The sequence below is a fragment of the Lissotriton vulgaris genome, chromosome 7, assembly GCF_964263255.1.
Source record: "Lissotriton vulgaris chromosome 7, aLisVul1.2, whole genome shotgun sequence".
Taxonomy (NCBI): Eukaryota; Metazoa; Chordata; class Amphibia; order Caudata; family Salamandridae; genus Lissotriton; species Lissotriton vulgaris.
This window is the reverse complement of record NC_141695.1, coordinates 1,724,197,109-1,724,218,910: the sequence shown is the minus strand read 5'-3', so window position 1 is coordinate 1,724,218,910 and position 21,802 is coordinate 1,724,197,109. Positions and strand designations below refer to the sequence as shown.

At 47.6% G+C, this 21,802-nt stretch overlaps 1 protein-coding gene across 1 annotated transcript in view; it reads right to left on the bottom strand.

The window, feature by feature from the left end:
* Positions 1-7,818, bottom strand: part of LOC147706442 (solute carrier family 25 member 36-A-like) — a 71,700-nt gene extending 63,882 nt beyond the window's left edge. Inside the window, exon 1 of the mRNA XM_086932953.1 lies at positions 6,261-7,818. Coding sequence (XP_086789079.1) covers positions 6,261-6,301 — 41 coding nt within the window. The 5' untranslated portion in view covers positions 6,302-7,818. The remainder of the gene's footprint in view (positions 1-6,260) is intronic.
* Positions 7,819-21,802: the final 13,984 nt, after the last annotated feature.

Below are 21,802 nucleotides of genomic sequence, written 5' to 3'. Positions count from 1 at the left end.
ACTTTATTGGTGCCAGAGTGGAAATAGTAGTAACCAAAACATTCCATATGGAATCTATCTGCACCTTAGTTCTCGAGCAGTCCGAAAACACTCAAATTAAAATGTAGGAGACAAGATTGCAAATGAGGAGCAAACTACAGCACCCAAGAAAAGGAAAAATACAGACAATATCTCACAGAACACAAAAAAAGCTATAGAAGAAAAAAAAAACTACTTCTCGCAACAAATCACATTAGCAAACAACTCAAACCAAAGAACTGTTTCGGACAGTCAATACACTTGCCACACTTCCTAATGCCACTGTTATCTAAACCATTCAGACTTTTTGTAACACACTAGCCGATAGCTTACTTAATTAAGGGGAAGTGATTTTTTTATAAAATTTGCCGGCCACCAAAACCAGCAACAGTAAATGAATGTTATGACCCTTTTCTCGCTGAATCTACAAGTTTAAATCAATTCTCTACCTTAAACGAGGAGCAAGTAAAACAACTCATCAATTGTACTAAATCGGGTTCCTCACTCAACCCCGGTCATTCCTCATTGGTCAAGCTGCCACAGACAATATTGCTGATCAACTAACCACCATCTTTATCAGCAGGTTCAATACCGAAATTGTACCCAAAACAATGGAAAATGGCCGGCATCCTTCCGCTGTTGAAAAAATCCAATCTGACCCCTCAAGATCCTAACAATTACCAACCCATTTCAAGGATACCGCTCCCATCTAAAATAGACGAAAAACCAATGAATCAACAATTATCAATCTATATACAGGATAACCAACTCTATAACCCAACACAATATGGGTTCAGAAGCGAACATAGTTTAGAAACCGATCTGCTCATCGCTACGGAACAAATCAGAGCCGCATTACAGAGTGATGGGAAAGCAGCACTTATTCTGCTTGACCTCTCAGCAGCTTTCGATACTGTCAATCACACGGTGTCGATTGACCATCGTGCAGAAATTGGCATTAAAGGGAAAGCATTAGCATTAGAGAGAACATGATGGGTAACCTTGGGTTCATTTGCCTCCAGCCCGTTTGCTCTGCCTTACGGGGTCCTGCAATCCACCTTATTCAATATTTATGTTAAATCTTTGGCCACCCATATCAAATCATTTGGATTCTCCGTTACGTCATATGCTGATGACACCCACATTGTTGTATCTTTGTCCTATAACAAAAGAGAACACCAATATGAGAGTCAGTAACTGCATGATGATCAATGATTGGATGAGTTCAAACTGCCTGAAGTTGAACTCTTTAAAGACTGAGGTGGTCCTTTTTGGCAAAGACACCTCTTTCTGGTCACCAAGTCGGTGACTGCGTGAACTGGGCAATCTTCCTGTGCCAGTAAATAAAGTTAGAAATCTTGGAGTCCTACTCGACAATAAACTCACTCACGGTGACCCGGTAAAATGTGTCATTTCATCTGCTTTCTACACCATCAAAATTGTGAAGAAAACTCTACCCTCTCTCCCAGAGGATCTACGCAAATTATTTGTTAATAGTCTTTTCCTGTTCAAACTTGATTATTGTAACAGTCTTTACCTGAAGATTCAAAAAACAATTCCTTAAACTTCTAGTCCTTCAGAACACTGCAGTACGCATGCGTTTGGGCCTCCCTAAATATCATTCCACTAGACATGCACTTCGTATGGTCCTCTGTATTACACACAAAGCACTTGTCGGAAAAGGCTCAAGGTTCCTACAAAAAAGCTTTAAGTGGTTCCACCTATTCAGACAACTGCGCTCCGCTGGTTCTGAAAATCAGGTGATTCCAAACTGCGAACTTGTTTCCTGGGGAGTACAAGTCTTTGTATTAAATGAGTCGTAACTCTAGAATTCACTTCCAACACATATCAAATATATTCCCGACCTCTCGCCCTTCAGAAAAGCTTTAAAAACCTTGCTTTTCAACAACTAATGTCCCAAGATTTCTTTTTAAATTAAGTCAATTCACCCCTAATGCTGAAGCAGCACCAACATACCTTCTGGCTGCAGTTTATAGGTAAATTTGACATAACATTTAACATAGCATAACTGATGAGCCCTAATAAATTAAAAACCGGTCTTGGGATACTAGTGTTCCAGTTTAGGGAGAATTTGGCCAGGGCAGATGGGCCGATCTGTTCAGTTTGGAGCAGGGTCGACTGAGGTGGCATGGTGTGCGAAATAACGAAGGACTGGGAAGTGGCCGGATTGCCAGTGGGTGAAATTATTTTAACCGTGCCTCCATCACTTTTTCTATACTTCATTGTGACTGGTGCTGTGGCACCCATCTGATGATGCATGTTCCTATTTTACCCTCTTCGGCCAAGCTATTCCTCGACTTAGGGTCCGGCACAGACACATGGTTCTCAGTCACTCACCCCAAACATTCCTAATAGGTTATCTACAGCAAAGTCCAGGGTAAAGAATTGATAGCCTAGTAAATGGCACAGGGTTCTTTCACCTCAATACCCCCCTTTCTGCAAAAAAATGACAAGTGCTGCACAGGGTTGCCTCAACAGACATTCAAACATGGGGTCAGATGTATCAGAGGGTTTCACCCATTCGGTGTGTATGGGAAAGTTAGTTTGTACATATCTTGGCCTCAAGAAGGACTCATAAGAATCCAAGCAATCCCAGGCAAGAGCCTGCCATTCAGAGAGCTCACAGTCCAGGGGGGGCTCTAGGCTCATGACGGCCCTGGGCAGGGAGCGTAGGTAGGGGGCCCCGGAAGAGGGGGTCCGGGCGGATCGCGGAGGCCAGTGAAGAGTGGGGGGGTTAGGGTGTTTGGAAGTGGAACAGAGCCGGAGGCCGCCACGCAAATATGTATCCATCCTCTGAGGATTATTATATTAAGGATATATATTGGTGTGGCTGCCCCTGGGGTTTGGTGGCCCTGTGCAGGTGCACAGCTTGCACATGCCTAAGGCCGCCCCCGCACAGTCTAATACCAACCTCCCTGGGGAGTGTCTAGAGGCCCCTCCAGCCAGAACCAGGGCCTTCATGTGCGTGTGTGAAAAGAAAACGAGACTGGCCAGTAACTCATCCCAGCTCGTTTTCCTCTGGTCAGAACTAGGAGAAGGCTCACTGGAGGCTTGGCCCATGTGCCATCTTGCTTATGCAGAAAGCCCATCTGGAGTTCTTCTGATGGCATCGACAACAGGTCACAGATAGTAGAAGTATAAATACTCCCTGTCTGCCTGTAAGACTCTAACAAGACCCAGCCACTAGCGAAGCACTGTATACTCAGGGCGGCATGTTTGACTTATAGAAGCTGTGCACTGTCCCACCCTTCCTGGTGCAGAAACTGCACCATTCAGGAAGTAAGAGAAACTCCCGGAGGGAAAAATTGATGGTTCAAACTCCAGAAATACAAAAAGCACAAACCAGCCACTCCTTCACTGGGGCATCACCCATAAAAAAAAAATTAAAAAAAATAGAACAGCCTTCCCAAAGAGCAGTCTCTCATGCAACAGCTTTAAAATGAAGTGTCAACGATTTTATTTTTGTTTTTAACAGAAAATAGCAGCCCTTCAACAAAAAAAGCAGATCAACATTCAGTTAGTAAGCATGAAGATCGAAGTTTGTTTTGCATGACCTTTTCTTCTTATGTGTGGCCGATGCATTGTGAATGGGTCTGCAACTCATGTATGTTAGCCATAAAATTTAAGCAAGTCTTTTGTTTGAACACTGCTTTCTTTTTTGTCTCATAAATCGTAGTTGGATGGACTTTTCGAAAAGGTCTCGTACCCCCCCCCCCCCCACACCCCTGGTCATTTATAGTGGCATGCTTCATCAGCGGGAAGCCCATTCTCCCTCAGTTTATATCCTGCAAGAAGGCACACCTTGACCTCTGTCAGTGGTGAGTCTTAAAAATTGCTCTTCTAGGTACGCAGGTGCTTTGTTCAAGTACCTTTGGTCATGGAGTCTCTCTCACTTTAGGTCTAAGCTCCAAACCTTGCATTTGGCAACCCACTGCAGCCCCGAGGAAAATAATAAAATAAACACTCCCCGCAGCCCTGGCCTGAGCAGCTGCTGGACAGATGCACCTGACCCGGGGACACCGCGCGCGTGACGCAAGATGGCGCGTGCCAAGGGCTGGAGGTGTGCGAGGGGCCGGGCCCCCCTGGCACACAGACCTCTCCCACCCTCAGGCGATGACGCAAGGCGCCCTGGCCGCTGGCACCGAGGCGCAGACCCTGGCACCACACATATTTACAGCATGAACTCCAGGCCCCGCTGGCGGGCGCTAGAGGGGCGGCCATTGCGCACGCGCCCGCGCCACACCCCCAGGGGACCCACTGCAAACACGTCAGAGCCCAGCTCGCAGCTGGCGGGAAGAGCGCCCTTCCAGGGGTGGCGCAACCCCTGGCGGCCTGGAGCGCTGACAGGCCGTGACGCAGCAGGGGGACTCTCTGCAGCACGCCTGTGTCTCCAGTGCAGACTGACACTCATGACTGGGTGGCTCTCTGCAGCACGGCTGCCTGCCCCCAGTCCCTCAGCAAGTGCAGTGCCGTGCTGCCACTCACCATGTGTGACGCAGCAGCACACCTGCCTGTCTCCAGGCCCTCTGCCAGTGCAGTGTACTGACTGGCACCCGAGACGGACTGTCACTCATGACAGGGTGACGCTGCAGCACGGCTGCCTGTCCCCAGTCCCTCAGCCAGTGCAGTGTACAGTCTGACACCCGTGCCGTGCTGCCACTGACCACGAGTGACGCAGCAGCAGGTCTGCCTGTCTCCAGGTCCCCAGTCAATGCACTGCACTGGCTGGCACCAGTGTCGTACTGCAACTGGGTGAAGCTGCAGCATGCATGCCTGTCTCACGGCCCTCTGCCAGTGAACTGTATTGACTGGCACCCGTGCCGGACTGTCATGAGTGACAGGGTGACGTAGCAGCACAGCTGCCTGTCCACAGTCCCTCAGCCAGTGCAGTGTACAGTCTGACACCCGTGCCGTGCTGCCACTGGCCACGAGTGATGCAGCAGCAGGTCTGCCTGTCTCCCGGCCCCCAGTCAATGCACTGTACTGGCTGGCACCTGGCTGCTGCACACCTGTCTCTCCTAAGGCCCCCTGCCGATGCACTGACTGAGCCCAGTGCCGTGCTGCCACTCACCACGAGTGATGCAGCAGCACGCCTGCCTGTCTGCAGGCCCTTAGTCGATGCAATATACTGGCTGGCACCTAGCTGCAGCATATATGCATGTCTTCTGGCCCTCTGCCGATGCACTGTACTGACTGACACCACTGCCGTGCTGCCACTCACCATGGGTGACGCAGCAGCAGGTCTGTTTGTCTCCAGGCCCCCAGTCAATGCGATGTACTGGCTGGCACCTAGCTGCAGCATATATACATGTCTTCTGGCCCTCTGCCAATGCACTGTTCTGACTGACCCCAGTGCCGTGCTGCCACTCACCATGGGTGACGCAGCAGGTCTGCCTGCTCCCAGGCCTTCAGTCAATGCACTGTACTGACAGGTGCCACACTGCGCGTGAGCACGGGTAACGCTGCAGCACGCGTTGATGCCTGCACCGTTTAATGCACGCGCCTCAGGCTCCCTGACCGAGGGTTGCCCCGGCCGCCTGGTCCCTGCCCACCCCCCCAACAGGGCCTTATTATTGTGTCTGGCTGCAGTGGCGGCTGCTCCACCTGTCCCCTCCCACTGAACGCAGCACATGACGCGTCACGGGTGCATCGCCGGCGTCTATGGCCCCACGCAGGAGTGCACGGACTCAATGTCACTGCTACACTGCAGCACACAACAGAGACGAGCCCTTCGAGCCCTGCTCGGCTGTATGCAGCGATGAAAGAAAAGTGTCCCCTTTGGCTGACTCGGTGCCGCAAATTTAATCTCACCCTTTTAATTCCAATACAATAATTTCCCAACCTAGTAGGTGCACACACATAGAAGGCGCGCACTTCTAATGCAAAGCACAGTGGGCTGACTGAAAAAGCTGAAGTTTCACCCTAGGGCCTGTTTGTGCAGAAACTGCCGCCTAGGCCTGCTACGTACACATACAATGTATGCCTGGCCCTACAATGCAAAGGACTAAACCCTGCGCCGGTTGCTCTCAGGAAATTGGATTAGGGGTGATGCACAATCTCCCAATGGGTGACATGGTACATGCATGGGCCAGTCGGGGCAAGGGTGCCCTGGGTACAACTGGCCACTGGGTGGATGGTGGACCGCCATGCAGCACCTGGTATGAGTATGAATGAAAGAACAAAAAAACAACCCAAAAATGACATTGCAATGCAAAACTCACCCTCCTGCGAAGAGGTGCAGCAGCTGGGAGTGGTGGGACATGCTTTCTTCAGACGAGGCAGCCAGGGTCGTGCTGGTGGCGGGCAGGGGCAGGAATCCAGTCTTGGGTTGGGTCGCCTTGGCAGACACCACATCAGCCTCGATCGGATGCACACTTGGCTTTGACCTTTGACACAACAGCTAAACAAGCCTTGAACTTCAGCACTGACCCAGTCTTGAGTTTCAGCAGCAGCAGCGCCACTCCAGAAGTCCTTGTTTTCTGAGGCACATCCAAACTTCGCCCTGCGTTCCGGTGTCAAGGCAGAGGGAGTCCTGAGCTCTAGCAGCGGGGGTCACTCATCCTTGACCCCCAGGGTCACTGCAGAGATGATGATTCTGACCCACGCACCGCTTGGATCCCGGTTCAGACTGCACTCGCCGCACAGACCCAAGGTGACACCTTCGACCTCCAGCAGTGGTGCGTTCTTGAGTTTAACTCCAGTGATGATAGCTCCTAAACTGAGCCGTGACCTCTGACCCCGATCTCAGGTGACCTTTGCTCAGGACCCACAGAAAGGAGTCACCTGTGGCAACAGTCGGTGTTTTATTTCAGAATGGAGGCACATTTAGCCTTGAACTTCGAACCTGCAATTACCCCGGTGTCCAGGAGCACGCGGTGCGTCCTGGGTGCAGGTCCTGGGACCGGCGACTGCTTCAGATCTGTTGCTGATGCAAGTTGTGATCCCGGTGCAGACTTCCGAAGACTGCTTCCTCGGCGCCGGTGTGGCTCATCAAAGGCAGATGTGGGCGGGGACTGCAGGTCTATGCCCCGCCCCCTGCTGGCCTATGCCCCACCCTCTCTCCCCTCTCGTCTCTTCTCTATAGATCTCTTTTACCTTCTATATTTTCTCTGTCCCTTGCATGTCTTCAGTCTCTTGTAATTCTGTTCCTCTACCTTCCTGATGTCTCTTTTTATCGGTCTCTTCACTCTGACTCTACCATCTAGTTTCTTCTCTGCATGCCTCTCCTCAGCCTGTTCTCCCTATATTGTTGTTGTCTTTTTTGCTCTTTCCTTTCTAAGCTTGTTTTCACCCTCTCTCAGATCTGTCTGGTTTTCATTCTCTCCTCTCTGCCTCTTTGTTTTCCTGGTCGCTTGGATCTGTCTCTTGCCTCAGTTTTCCCCCTTCTCCTGCCCAAGGGCTTCTATGGATCTGCTCCCTGTCTGCCTGGCCTCAGGCTCAGCCCCTTCCCTCTGTCTGCGCCTCGCCTCTCCTCTCTCGCTCTGTCTCTTGCCTCTTGCTCTGTCTCTTGCCTCTCTCTCTCTGTTGCTTCCTCCTCTCGCCCTGTGTTTTTCCGCTTGCCTCTCTCTCTCTCTCTCTCTCTCGCGCCGGGTGTCGAGTTCTCCCCCTCCCTCCTCGGATCCTCTGACGCCTCCCTGTCCCCGTGATCTCCCAGCCTTGCAGTCTCTCTCTTTCGTGCACTCCTTCAGTCGCACTCTCACCCCTGGACTCCAGAAATCTCTTCCGGTGCAACCCCTGCACGTCTCGTGGTCCGCCCGGGGACGGATCTTCGAAAACAACTCGCCTGGGAGCGAAGGAGGGGCTGGGGGGAGGAGTGAGGAGGAGGAGTGAGGATGAGGGGGAGGAGTGAGGATGAGGCCCATGCACGGCCCCACCCCCCCCCTGTCCAGCTTCAGCCCTCACACCCCTCCGGTTTCTCCTGTCAGGGGCGGCTGCGGCCGGATTATTTACAAATCCCAACTGTCCAGTGCACTTTCGACGTGGTAGCACTTCCGCCATAGTTTTCGCACCTTGCATCTTGTGCATATACCCAGATAAGATTTAAGGCATGGGCATGGTTGCTCTGGGCCAGGGCTCCAGCCTTTCAGGGGAGCCCTTTTCTCTTGTAACACACTGTTTGCTACCTCTTACATTTTGTTTGCTTTAGATACTTGCACAAGTGCCACCATTGCCGACGTAACGTTTGTTCTTGTGCTGAGTGTCTGCCATTTATTGCAGTATTATACCTCTACTTGTACTTTGTTCGCTTTTGTAACCTGCACGCATGCCACTTTTCCTCCTGTAATGTACCGTTTTCTACCTCTTGTATTTTGTTTGATCACAATTGTCACTTTTGCCTCATGTAACTTAACGTTTGCTTTTGTGTAGTTTGTTCTCATGTGATTCTCTCCTCATGTATCATTACGGTTCCTATTGTGAAGCGCTCTGACACCTTCGGGTAAAGTCCGCGCTATATAAAAATGCATAAAATAAAATAGGTAAATAAATATAGAGGCAACTCTGTTCTGCAGAGAATTTTGGCCTGATGACCATGAATACTTGTTCAATAAAGTGTTCAAAATACAGTTTCCTTTTATTTATTTTCAATGAGGGTGATCTGTGGGAGCCTAATGCAGAAATTTTGCAGAGAAATGTTGTGTATGTGTTTCGTGCAACATTTGTATAAAAAGTTTATTTTAGAATAAAACAGGACCTCATATAGGAAAAGAGGAGAGGGGGTCACTATAATTATTTCCAAAAATATTAGTGGGATTCTGCTGTGTTACAATAATAAAAACACACGTCGCTATCTTCAATACTAGATGTAAACACACTTAGAATTTAAACCCAATGTGCCTGTGACCTGGCCAAAGAGGGCACGAAAGAGCTGAAATTGGATCATAAATTCTAAGGTCTTCTGAACAGGGTCCCCCAAAATATATTTCCCAAATCCTTAAGATGTCCCTGCATATAACCCGTGAACAAGGTATGTAGGGACTGAAACGTGTTGGGAATTGGTTGCCAGCTTATTAAAAATAAAATGAAGTATCAATCAGGGTTTGTAAAGCACGGCTACTCAGCCATGAGGGTCTCAAGGTGCAGCGGGGGGGGGGGGTCGGATCAGTCGCTAGATGTTGAGTAATGTGGCTGCGACAGGGGATGTTGAGGATTAGTCTTGCTGCGGCGTTTCGGACATTCTGGAGTCTTTGGAGGAGTTTCTGGGTGACGCCATTGTAGAGTGTGTTGCTTTCCATTTATTGGCTTTCTGGTTCGTGACACATTTGCGTCCTTTCTGTTTGCTGGTTTTATTTGCTTGAGCCTGTCCAGCTTAAGTTCATCCCTTCCGTACCCATATTTTATTTACTGTATCCTTCCACCAGTGTTCGATCTCCAGTGGCGTAGCTAGCCCTCTGGCGCCCATGGCGGTCCCTGCGTTTGCCGCTGTAAAGAGCGGGGGGTGCTGGTGAGTTTCGGGTCGGCAAACGCATTGAAGCGCAGGAGGGTGCTTACTATTGCCGCGAGAGGGCAGGTAAGAGCGAGAGGAGGCCGCCACCCCTAAAACTCGTGCTGCCCGGGGCAAACTGCCCGCATCCTCCCTAGCTATGCTTCTGTCGATTTCTATAAGCCGGTCTTTAAATCTGGTTCTTATCTTGTCACATTTGCTGTGCATTTAAAGACAGAGGTCAAAAGTCAGGCTCTGTCTTTCAGGGAGCATTACGTTTTCTTTTCTTTCTCTGACTTCAAATTGAGAGGATTTATGTGACAGTCTTGCTAGCTACTGGGGGTATGCTGAAGACTGTGAAGTGTGGTGGAAACAAATATTTTAAAACAATCCAAACAAATCAGTACACTGATTGATGAAATTTCCACATATCGTTTGTGCACTGTCTACTTTTATCATTAAAAATAGTAATTTCAATTGAAAATGCATTGTCTGTAATGGCAGTACACTACCACACCATGCATACTCCACTTTACCCCACTCCACTCTATGTCACTTCACTCTACGCCTCTCTACTCTGCACCACACAAGTCTACGCCAATGCACTCTACTCTATACAACTGCACTCTGCGCCTGTTCACTAAATGCCAATCCACTCTATGCCACTCCCTTACACTCTGCCCAACCCTACTGCACCACTTCACTGTATTCGTACACAGTGTACTTTATGCCACTGCCCTCAGCACCACTGCACTCAGTGCCACATCACTCTGTGCCACCCCAATCTACGCCACTGCAACCTATGCTTCACCACTCCACTCTGCCACTTAGCTTTACTCTGCACCCGTCTGCTCAATGGACACTGCACTCTACTCTAACCACTGCACTCTATGCCAATGCACTCTACCTCAATCTATTCTGCACCACTGCACTCTATACCACTATACACTACCCTGTAACACTCAACACCACTGCACTCTACACCATTGCACTCTACATCGCTGCACTCTACACCACTCTATTCTAGTCTGCACCACTGTACTCTGCGTCAGTGCTCTCTATGCCACTTTACTCTGCACCACTCTGCTCTACACCACTGTACTCTACCCCACTCTACTATACACCACTACTCCGACAGTCTAATCTGCCACACTATACTCTCTGCCACTGAACTCTACACCACTGCACTACTCTACACCACTCCACGCCAATGCACTCCACACCACTACACTCTACGTCACTCTACTCTTCATCACCCCACTCTACGCCACTGCACTCTACCCTGCACCACTGAACTCTGCACCACTCCACTTCGCCACTTCTACTCTGCAAGAATGCACTCTCTACCACTGAACTCTATGCCTCTCTACTCTGCACCATTGTAATCTATGCCAACGCGCTTCACTCTACACCACTCTACTGCAGTCTACGCCAATGCACTATACTTCACTATACTCTACACCACTCTACTCTGCATCACTCCACTCTATACCACTGTACTATATGCCAATCCACTCTAATCTACTCTGCACCACTGCACTCTATGATACTTTACTCTTCACTACTGCACTCTACGCCACTTCACTCTACTCTGAAGCAGTCTACTCTATGCCACTGCACTCTACGTCACTCTATTAAACTCTGCACCATTCCACCCTATGACACTCCACTCTACACCACTGCAATCTACCATGCGCCACGCCACTCCACTCTGCACCACTCTACTCTATGCCACTGCACTCTATGCCAATGCACTCTACACCACTTTACTCAAAATGTATACACTCTATACAATTGCACTCTATGCCAATCTACACTGCACCATTGTACTGTACGCGACTATACTCTACGCTACTGCACTCTACGCCACTGAACTCTACACCACTATATTCTACTCTGCACTACTGTACTCTATGCAAATTTACTCGGCAACACTGACCACTACCCTCTATGCCTCTCTACTCCACACCACTGCACTCTACAACACTCTACTTTTCAACACTGCACTCTTCTCCACTGAACTATACTCCACTCTACTTCACCACTGCACTATATGCCACTGCACTCTACCCTGCCCCATTCTACACTATGCCGCTCTACTGACCACTATGCCAATGTACACTACACCACTACACTCTACATCACTACACTGTATGCAAGTCCACTCTACACCACTCTAATCTACTGTGTATCACTGCACTCTACGCCACTTCACTCTATGCCTCTTTACTCTACTCTGCACCACTCTACTGTATGGCAATGCACTCTACCCCACTCTACTGTGCACACCTGCACTTTTTGCCACTGCACCGTACACCCCTCTCCAGTTTAGGCCACTCCACTCAACACTGCACAACTCCACTCTCCTCTGCACCATTCCACTCTCTGCCACTCTAGTCTGAAACACTGCACTCTATATCACAGTACTTCACGCCAATGTCATCTGCTGTGTACCACACCGCTCTACGCCAGTGCACTCTGCCACAGCACTCTACCCTGCACCACTCCACTCTACGCCAGTGCATCCTGCTGCAGCACTCTACCCTGCACCACTCCACTCTACGCCACTTCACTCTACTCTGAAGCAATCTACTCTACTGCACTCTATGTCACTGCACGCTTGCACAACTCTACTCTACACCAATGCACTCTATGCCACTGCAATCTATACAGCACCACTCTACGCCACTCTACTCTGTACCGTTCTACACTACTGTGCTCTACACCACTGCACTTTATGCCAGTGCAGACAACACAATTTGTCTTCAAAACCAATGCACTCAACGCTACTGCACTCGACGCCACTATATCTACTCTACGCCACTATACGCTAGGCCACTCTACACCATTGCGCTCTACGTCACTGCACTCTATGCCACTCTAGTCCACTCTGCACCACTGTACTCAATGCCAATGCACTCTACACCCCTCTACTCTGCACCACTGTACTCCACTGCACCCTAGACCAATGCACTCTACGCCATTCTACGATACACCACTATTCTTCAAGAGTCTACTCCATGCCAATGCACTCTACTCTGCATCTCTGCACTCTATGCCACTGCACTCTACTCTGCACCACTTAACTATCCGCCACTCAACATGCATTCTATGCCAATGCACTTTACTCCACTCTACACTGCATCACTCCACTCTACACCACTGGACTTTACTCTATGCTACTCTACACCTCTGCACTCCAACTGACACCATTCCACTCCACGCCACTTCAGTCTACTATGAGACAATCTACTCTACACCACTACACCATGCCACTACACTCTACTCTGTGTCACTCCACTCTATGCCATTGCACTGTGCACCACTGCAGTTTATGCTGCACCACTCAACTCTATTCTGCCGCACTCCACACTACGCCACTCCACTCCACCCTGCCCCACCCCACTCTACGCCACTCCACTCTATCACTGCACTCTATGGCAATGCATTGTACACAACGTTATTTAAACCCACTCATCTCTACGCCAATCTACCCTGCACTACTGTAATTTACGGCACTCCATTCTAGGCCACTCTACTCTACTCTATGAAACTCCACTCTATGACACTACCCTGCTTGAAACTCCACTCTACAATGCTCTACGCAACTCCCTCTATGCCACTCCATGCCAATTTACTCCACTCTACTCCACTCTTCCACTCTATGCAACTCTACTCTATGACACTCTACGCCACACTTTTCTACACCACTGCACTCTATGCCAATGCACTCTACATCAGTGTACTCAAAACCTATACACTCTATGCAACTGCACTCTATGCCAATTTACTCTGCACCCCTGCACTGTACGTGACTGCATTCTGCTCTACGCCGCTGCACTCTACGTCACTGAACTCTATGAAACTCTCCACTGTACTCTACGAGGCTTTACTCTGCAGCACTCTTCACCACTGACCTCCACACCAATGCACTCTATGCCACTCTACTCCATACCACTGTAATAAATAACACTCTACTCTGCAACACTGCACTCTTCTCCACTGAACTATATTCCATTCCACTCCCCTCTGCTCTACACCGCTCCACTCTACAACACTCTACTCCACTCTAAGCCATTCCACTCTACTCCGCTTTGACCCAGCTGCAACCATATCAGGATCCTTGCTACCATCTTTTGGTCACGAGCGAACCTGGATCATGCAGGAGCACCATGGCCTCATTCTGTCTCAAGGGTTTCGGTCTTGTTAGACTGTGAAGGGTGCACAAAGCGCAGCCCTTGTGGTTGTAAAGGGTTACTGCCCTTACCAAGAGTTAAATAGCAAGCTTCGTGGTGGAGGCACAATGCAGTTTTTGTAATAGTGATCTGTAGTGTGAACAGACCATTTAACCTGTCAGTGGGGTGGGGCCTACTGGCCCACTCATGTTTAGTTCCGCTGCTGTGCACTTAAATTGCCCTTGGCCTACATCACGTTAGTAGGAAGCACAGTGCAGCATGCAAGTGTGCACATGCATGCTGTAATGTATGTGTGCCTGTGTGTGGTACAGACCATGGAGGCCTGTGGGTTCCATGTTGGATTGGATAGGCATATGCGTATAGAGGAAGATGAGCCACCCCAGACAGTTTTGTGGATTGCCTCCATTCCTGATTGCTGGTGGAACACACATTGGAGGAAGAGAGAGCCAGGATCTTCTTTGTACTTCTAAAGCACTCTTTGATTCTGGAAAGTCCACTGGTCAGTGCGGTGTGGTACATTGTCAGTGACATGTTGGGGATGATAAGGGAAACACTGCAGAGACAAGAAATCATGAAGAGCAGGGTTGGGCAGTTGTAGTCTTTGGGGCATATGTCAGTGAGGCAGACATCTGAGCGATCCTCTAGTCACTTCCATGGCCTGTGTTGTGGGGCTATCAGGGTAGGAGACTAAGGGTCGTCCCCCGGACACATGAGTGTCACTGGGGAAGCAGTCGTTCAGTGCAGCACTGTGACCGAGAAGGGGCTTCGCTCTGTGCAGTCTGTGAGTCTTCTGCCTGTGTAAACCTCGCACCTCTCTGCCCCCCTTAAAACCTTGGACTGCTCGACCCGTGCTACCATGGAGAGGCAGGCGCTGACGAGGCCCAGCTACTACTTGCCCAGTTACTCAGAGCCCATAGTAAGCCAGGTCCAGGAACTTCAGGAGTAAAAGGCCTCAACTGCTACGGTAGGGCCCAGTAACTCCTGAATGCTCGGGGGATCTTTGAAAGGGGTTCTGACACCCACCACAAATGATCTATAAGCACATACAGGAGCACGATGACCCAAGTACACATGCATACACTGCATGCAGTAAAAGCCAAATACAGTATACACAAGCACACACATACTGCTATGTATACCAGAAACACACTAAACAGAAAAACTTAAAGCCAGAAGAAATGAAATGTATGACCATGCATTTTGGCACACAAATTAACCAATGCACCACAAGACCACTTGCAGTGGCACATGATGTGGAACCTTCCACAGTGGTGACATCTTAGAGCAAAAGCAACAAAACTGCACATGTAGCTTGTGTGCAACCACCAAAATGATATTCAGGTAGGGGAGGGCGAGAAGGGTGCAAGGCAGAGAGGAGAAGGGTGCAAGGTAGAGAAGGGTGCAAGGCGGAGGGGAGAAGGGTGCAAGGGGAGGGGAGAAGGGTGCAAGGCAGAGAGGAGAAGGGTGCAAGGCAGAGGGGAGAAGGGTGCACGGAGGAGGGGAGAAGGGTGCAAGGCAGAGGGGAGAATGGTGTAAGGCAGAGGGGAGAATGGTGCAAGGTAGAAAAGGATGCAAGGTGGAGGTGGAGAAAGGTACAAGGGGGATGGTGATGAAGTTAAACATTTGCCCCCCCCCCCTGGAAACATTTCTGCGGATGCCCATGCAGGTAAGGACACAACACGAACACAGTCACCCAAGTGAAAAGCAACATACAGTCATCTGTAACAAGATACAACGTCAAACAGCAGAATAACCAGTAAAGTACACATGCTAACTCTAAGTAAAATAAGGCCTGCAAATCTCCAACATGATACAAACTTAATTAAAGGGTTAATACAGTGAATGAATTCATAATAGAGCTTAAACCTCCAGCTGAAAACTTCAAACAAAAATGCTTGAATGCTTGTTGTTGGTGATTGTTAGCGATGCATGGCAAAACGCAACCTTTTCCTAATAAAAGTGCTGAACACACTCTCCTCTGTAAATAGCGTGTACTGATACCCCCAAAGTAACAGCACAATGTCTCTGATACAATATTGTGTGCTTGTTCTACCCATATAAAATCCACCATACTCTTATACAACTACCAGAAAAGCAACAATGCATACTTTTCAGAGGAATACAAATATTCCTCACTCATGCATACCTTTCCAAACCTTAAGTATAGATAAAACAGAAAAAAGCAAGCCACAAGCTGCACAAGATAAATGTTACCACACTTTGTACATCAACACAGCATACTAAAGGTACTGTCAAATTGTGCCCTCCCAATGAATAGTGTGGCACCAAAATATGTACTTTAAAATATCATCCTGCTACAGTATTGGCACCAAAGTATTGACGTGTACGTTCTTGTAGCAAAACAACTTCAAATCTTTCCTAAATTGTATCAGTGTTAGGACGGTCCTGATTGACCTAGGGATGTTGTTCCAGATCCTGTGTGATTAAACAGAAAGGCCTACTGCCTTGTTTGTTCTTTTTGTACACTTCCTAGTCTGTCAGCTGATGGTGTCCTGGCTGTGGTGTGCCAAGAACCACAAGAGTTGATGAGCTTGTCTGCAAGGTAAGCGGGGGTAGTGGTTGTAATGCCCTTGTGAAAGATGCAGCTTGTTTTGAACATGGTGCGAGCTGGCATGGGGAGCTAACGGAGCTCCATCAGGGTGAGGGTGATGTCGCCATATTGCTTTCGGCCATGGATGAGACGTGCTGTGTTGTGGAGGATGCCCTTAAAGGATGCCAGTGTGGAGTCTCTTGAGGCCGTGGAGCAGGGGTGACTACCATCCAGATGTGAGAGTATAAGGGCTTCAACAGCAGTTCTGAACCTGCTTTATGGAAGAAAGAGTTTCACTTTCTTTAGAAGACAAAGCTGGTATCAGGCCGTATTTGTGTTTTTGGAAAAGTGTTCTTTAAGGGTGTGGTTGGTGTCCAGGGTCAATCCAAGTGACATGGCATTTGATGAAAGTTGGTGTTCTTGTTTGTTGGTCTTCGCAAATAACAGGAATTCTGTTGTGGGTGGGCTGTTTCCATCAACAGTCAGGATGGCATCATCTGCGATGTGTAAAGTAGCTGCCTCCATATTGCAGTGTCGTCTGAAGCCAGTCTTGAAGTTGTGCAGAAGGTGGTTATCCCTGATGTGATCTCGGAGTTGAACAGAGACTCCTTTTTCAATGATATTGCCAATAAATGATAGGTGGGCGATGGGCTAGTGTTGGCGAGGCCATCAGGGTCGAGTGTAGGTTTCTTTAGGAGTGGTAGGCTCTAGTCTCTTTTGAGAGGTTCTGGGCAGCTTTTGTGAGTGAGGGTGGGCATTGATATTGGTGAGTAGGGGTGAGAGAGGAACGTCAAGAAGAGCTTTGACAAAGGAAGAGGACAAGCCATCATCTTCATTACAAGGGGCTTTGAGGCAGATGAGTATGTTGGTGAGAACTGCAAGAGATAGAGTTTTGAAGGCTGACCAATGCGGGATTCAAAGGAAAGGTGTAGGCGTAATTACACTTTTCTGTGGAGTGAAGAATAGGTTTGTCCAGCAACTGGTTCATGCAGACCTTGATTGTCTTGAAAGGTGTTCTGCTTCTGCTGGTCGCTTCATTGATGGGGTTAGTATAGCGCATTGCTTTGGCTGATGTGTTGAGCAGAGAGACTTCAGTATCAACACGTCATTTGGGGTTCTGTTCTTCTTCCATTTTCGTCCCTGTCTTCAGTTGGATCGTTTATTGTTAGCAAGGCTTTTAGAATGCCAAAGCCGTGGAGGCTTGGGCTTGCACTTGCTGCAAATGTTATCTCCTCTCCTAAACCTGCACTTTCCATTCAACTGAGGCCGCTGGAAGAGCAGGAAAGCAAGGAATAATAAGCTCGATTAACCACAAGCAACACAGCTCATGTCCGTCTAACTGAGCCTGGCCAGTTACCCTGAGCCTATTTGGTGGGCATGGAATAATCCTACTCACTGCCTGTTGTTCTTTCTCCTGTTCTCCTCTTGCTAGAAATCAGCTGCTCTTTTCTGTACTATCTGATCGTAAGGGGCTATAAACAGTAAGATTCATATGTACCAACGTTGTTAGTAAAAACTGGTTGTAAGCTTTTGCAGTGTTTAATGTGCAGCAGATTACACGTGCTCATACATTCTAGTTGTGATTGCTATTTCAGTGGTCTCACAATAGTATAGGGGTTCTGCATGTTTGGTGGCAGCACCAATACTTGTTATAAAGATTGTAACTCTGCCCTTGAGATGTGCAGATCCTAAAAGCACTTGCCTGACATTTAAAATCCAGAAACATAACCATGATATACCCCACCAGGAACAACAATTCCAAGATTCTCACATTCTAAGACAGCCATGCCAAGTACCACGCATTAGGGGTTAGACTAAAGCATTTTAGTGCTGCTGACCCATCAGTGCACTAAAATATGTTAGTTACTCATAATTACAGCTACTTCGACTCAAATTGTGAAATGAGGCACTGGAATCATTCACTGTTTTTAGCTGTGCGCTGCTGCCTCAACAGGCAATCCTACACAGTCTGCCGGTTGGGTGTCAGAGGAGGCACTTAGCCATAGACACTTTGTTACTTTTATTTATCCTGCTGCAGTGATTGCAGCTTCTTTAAAAAAAAAAGAAAAATACACAACATTGTGTTCTTCACGTCCGGCCCCTGCAGGTCACGTGAGATGATTGCTATCAGAATAAACGCCCTGCAGCAAGTACGCTATAGCCAGCCTCATGCGGATCTGGTGCCTCCCGTTGTTTTCTGACTGCATAGTGCAGTGATTTGGCAGGCAGCAGCAATGAACCCTCTGTGTCCATGTAGAGGAGGCACTGCAGGGCAGGCGCGGAGCAGGATGTTTTCTCTGTGACATCACCAGCTTGGCGAATTACAAATTGCACATGCTTTACTCTATAGGACCCCGCTGGTCTTTAACCATTTGCTGGCCCAATTTATAAACAATATTTTTGACACTCGAGTTTGTCAACATGAGCAACCTTAAGCTCAGCCTGCCCTAGACTGCGGGCACATGTACAAGGGGGCCACGGTGATACTCCTAGGGCGGGTGCAAACCTAAAGGAGCCAGTCTGCCTGTCAGTTGTAATTGTAATTATTTTTTACATATCGCTAATCACCGGGCGGTCCCTAAGCGCTACTGCAGGGCCTGATGGACGACAATGACGAGCAGCTGTAAGGGGCCAATGTGAGACTTGGCATTGACCAACTTATAACTAGTAAGCCCTTAAGCGAAGCTCAGCTGCAATGAGTGTGCAGCATACAGGCAAGCAGATTCATGCCTCAGTCAGCAGTGGACCGAAGCACTATGTGTGAGACAGCGGACACCTACCTACAAATACAGTACCTCTGTGAGTTCACTGGCCCCCTTGCAGAACACGGGCCGAAGATGCTCGCTCTTGCTCACCCGGGCACTGCAGGAAGGAGGACATACTTCTAGTTGTAACACAGGTGAGTTCAGCAGCAGAGCACTCACTGAAGATAAGTGCAGTGGCATGATTGGCTTCTTTTAAAGCATAAAATATTGCAATCTAAGCTCCAGTGCTACAACTGAAGGCACTGCGTGTTTCTGACAGTAGCTCTCAATGAATCACAAGTAGGGCTCCCAGTTTTTAGATTTTACTGATCTACACATATAAATACAGACAGAAAAAAATGTGTTTCCTGTCTGTATTTATTTTTCAAAGCAGAAAAATACGAAACATGTGCTTCTAATGAGTGACTTTCCATCCTGTCTGCAGTGAATTCCAAGACAAAAGATGAGCAGATAGATAGAATGGGGAATTAAAAACAGATTCAGATATCATTAAATACAAGCATATATTAAAATATATTTGTAGGAAATTGCTAATATTACCTGTGGGTGTAGTGTTTTGCTATACTTGGCTTCTGAAATTGCTAAAATGCAACAGGCTTCACAGTATGAGTGCATGTTTATCAGTAAAATAAATGTGGAAATGTACCAATTTTCAGCCTATTTATGCACAAACCTGAAAATAAATATGGATAAATACTAATAAAATGGCCCAAAAATACATATATGGATGAATACAGACAGAAAAAAGAAATACTATAAAATCAGGAGCCCTAATCACAAATTAGTTTCCAGTATATTCTCATCTAATCCTTGGCCTCTTTGCAGAGTGCACAGAACAATTGTTAAGCATGTGCCAATTGCAATTACTATTTTATGTTAGGGATTGTGGCGGTGGTAGACGGATGTCAAAACACTTACAATACGAAAGGAATAATAAGAAAAGAGAATATTTACAAATGAGGAGACTGTGTGTGAGAGAGAGGGGGCATGATCCAGGTGCGTCACAAGGAAGTACAGACAGAAAGACAGTGAAAAGTGTGGTGAATATGTGTGACATAATGCAGATGGAGGATTTCAGAAAATGGTTAGGAGAAAAAGACGTAAAAGGCTAACAGAGTAAGAATCAGCAGCGGAAAATACCCTTTTTGCTTCTACTTATTATCAAAATCATGTTTGTAACTCATTGATCTGATTCAGCTAAAAAGCATTGGCAATGCAACACCAATAGGTCTGTCTTCTTTTAGGCATATGTAAATTGTTGTGATATGTCTGTTTACAGTAACTGAACACTCACAGAGCGACACTCAGATACAGTTAATTGCTTTGATTTGCTCTCAAGGAAGTGTGACTCAAAGTGTCACACATTTGACAGTAGAATGCCACTCATAGTCTGACTGAAACCATAGAATTGTCACACATAAACGATCTGAAAACTTGGCATCTATGTGTCGGAGGGATGGTCGGAAGCAGAAGCAAGGATGCCGTATGGGGTTTGAGAGGTATATTGGTGGTAAGTAACACAGTTTGTTAACAAAAAGTAATTAGAGTCCGATAAACACTATTGTTTGGAATTAGGCCTGTTTGCGGCACAGGGTTTGGTAATAGGAGGTCCTTTCAGGGATCTTGATTGGAGGTCCGTCTTCTGGAGTGTTCAAGGAACCTGCTACGGGCTTCTGGTGTTCAGTCGGGATCCCAGAATATGCTCCAAAAGAAACTAGAAAAAGGCAGCGGTCAATACCGATGTCCTACTCTAGGTTTGGTTACCCTCACCATACCAAGTGAAAAGAAACAAGCATTTACAATGCAATGGTCTCGGCATCATTAAAGGTAGAGCTATTGGCATTGCTCATGACATTTCTTTTTTTTTCTTTAAATCATAAATAAATGTCATTGTCATTTACATTGCCAATACACAGCACTCTGCACCTGCACTCACTACTCTGCACACACTCACTACTCTGCACTCACTACTCTGCACCTGCACTCACTACTCTGCACCTGCACTCACTACTCTGCACCTGCACTCACTACTCTGCACTCACTACTCTGCACCTGCACTCACACTTTGCACTCAACAGCACACACCACTCTTCACACACTCGCACTCTGCACTCAACAGCACACACCACTCTGCACACACTCGCACACTGCACTCAACAGCACACACCACTCTGCACCTGCACTCGCAGCTCTGCACCTGCACAGCATAATAGGTGATCTCAGGTGCAGCGTTAACTTTACACATACAGTCCTAGGATTAGTGTTAGAGTGCTGGGGTGGGAGACCTGCCAATCTAAGTAATTGCATTCACTTTTACCACGTCTTACCTTATTTTGTTATTATGTAAGCACATATTACCTCAACCTGGCACACATCTAGCCAGCTACAAAGCTCTGATAGTTAATGAATATTTATTGGCTGGATAACTGCCATGAGTCTGTTTAATCTGCCAAAAACACACATTATTTGCAATGCTATACAAAAGCTCAAAGTTCAAACGTAAATAATAATGCAGGAACAAATTAGCATGGAATTTGTCTAAAGAAAAGTGCAGAGGCTCAAAGTTTTCTTAGAGGCGTGTTGTTGCCAAATGCCGGGGTTGCCGATTAAGTTGATTCCACTTCAAGCAAGCCTTTTTTTACACCACCCTACACTCCCTGTCTCTTTATCTTAATCTTGCAGTATTTTCGCCAATGTGTCTCCCTTTGTCACCTTTTTCTTATCTTTCTCTTCATCCTTGTCTTCCACCTTTTCTGCCTTTCCAGCTTAGACCAAACAAAGTCTGACTATAAAAAATGCCCTGGTCTACAAAAATGAGCGTCTCTAGCCA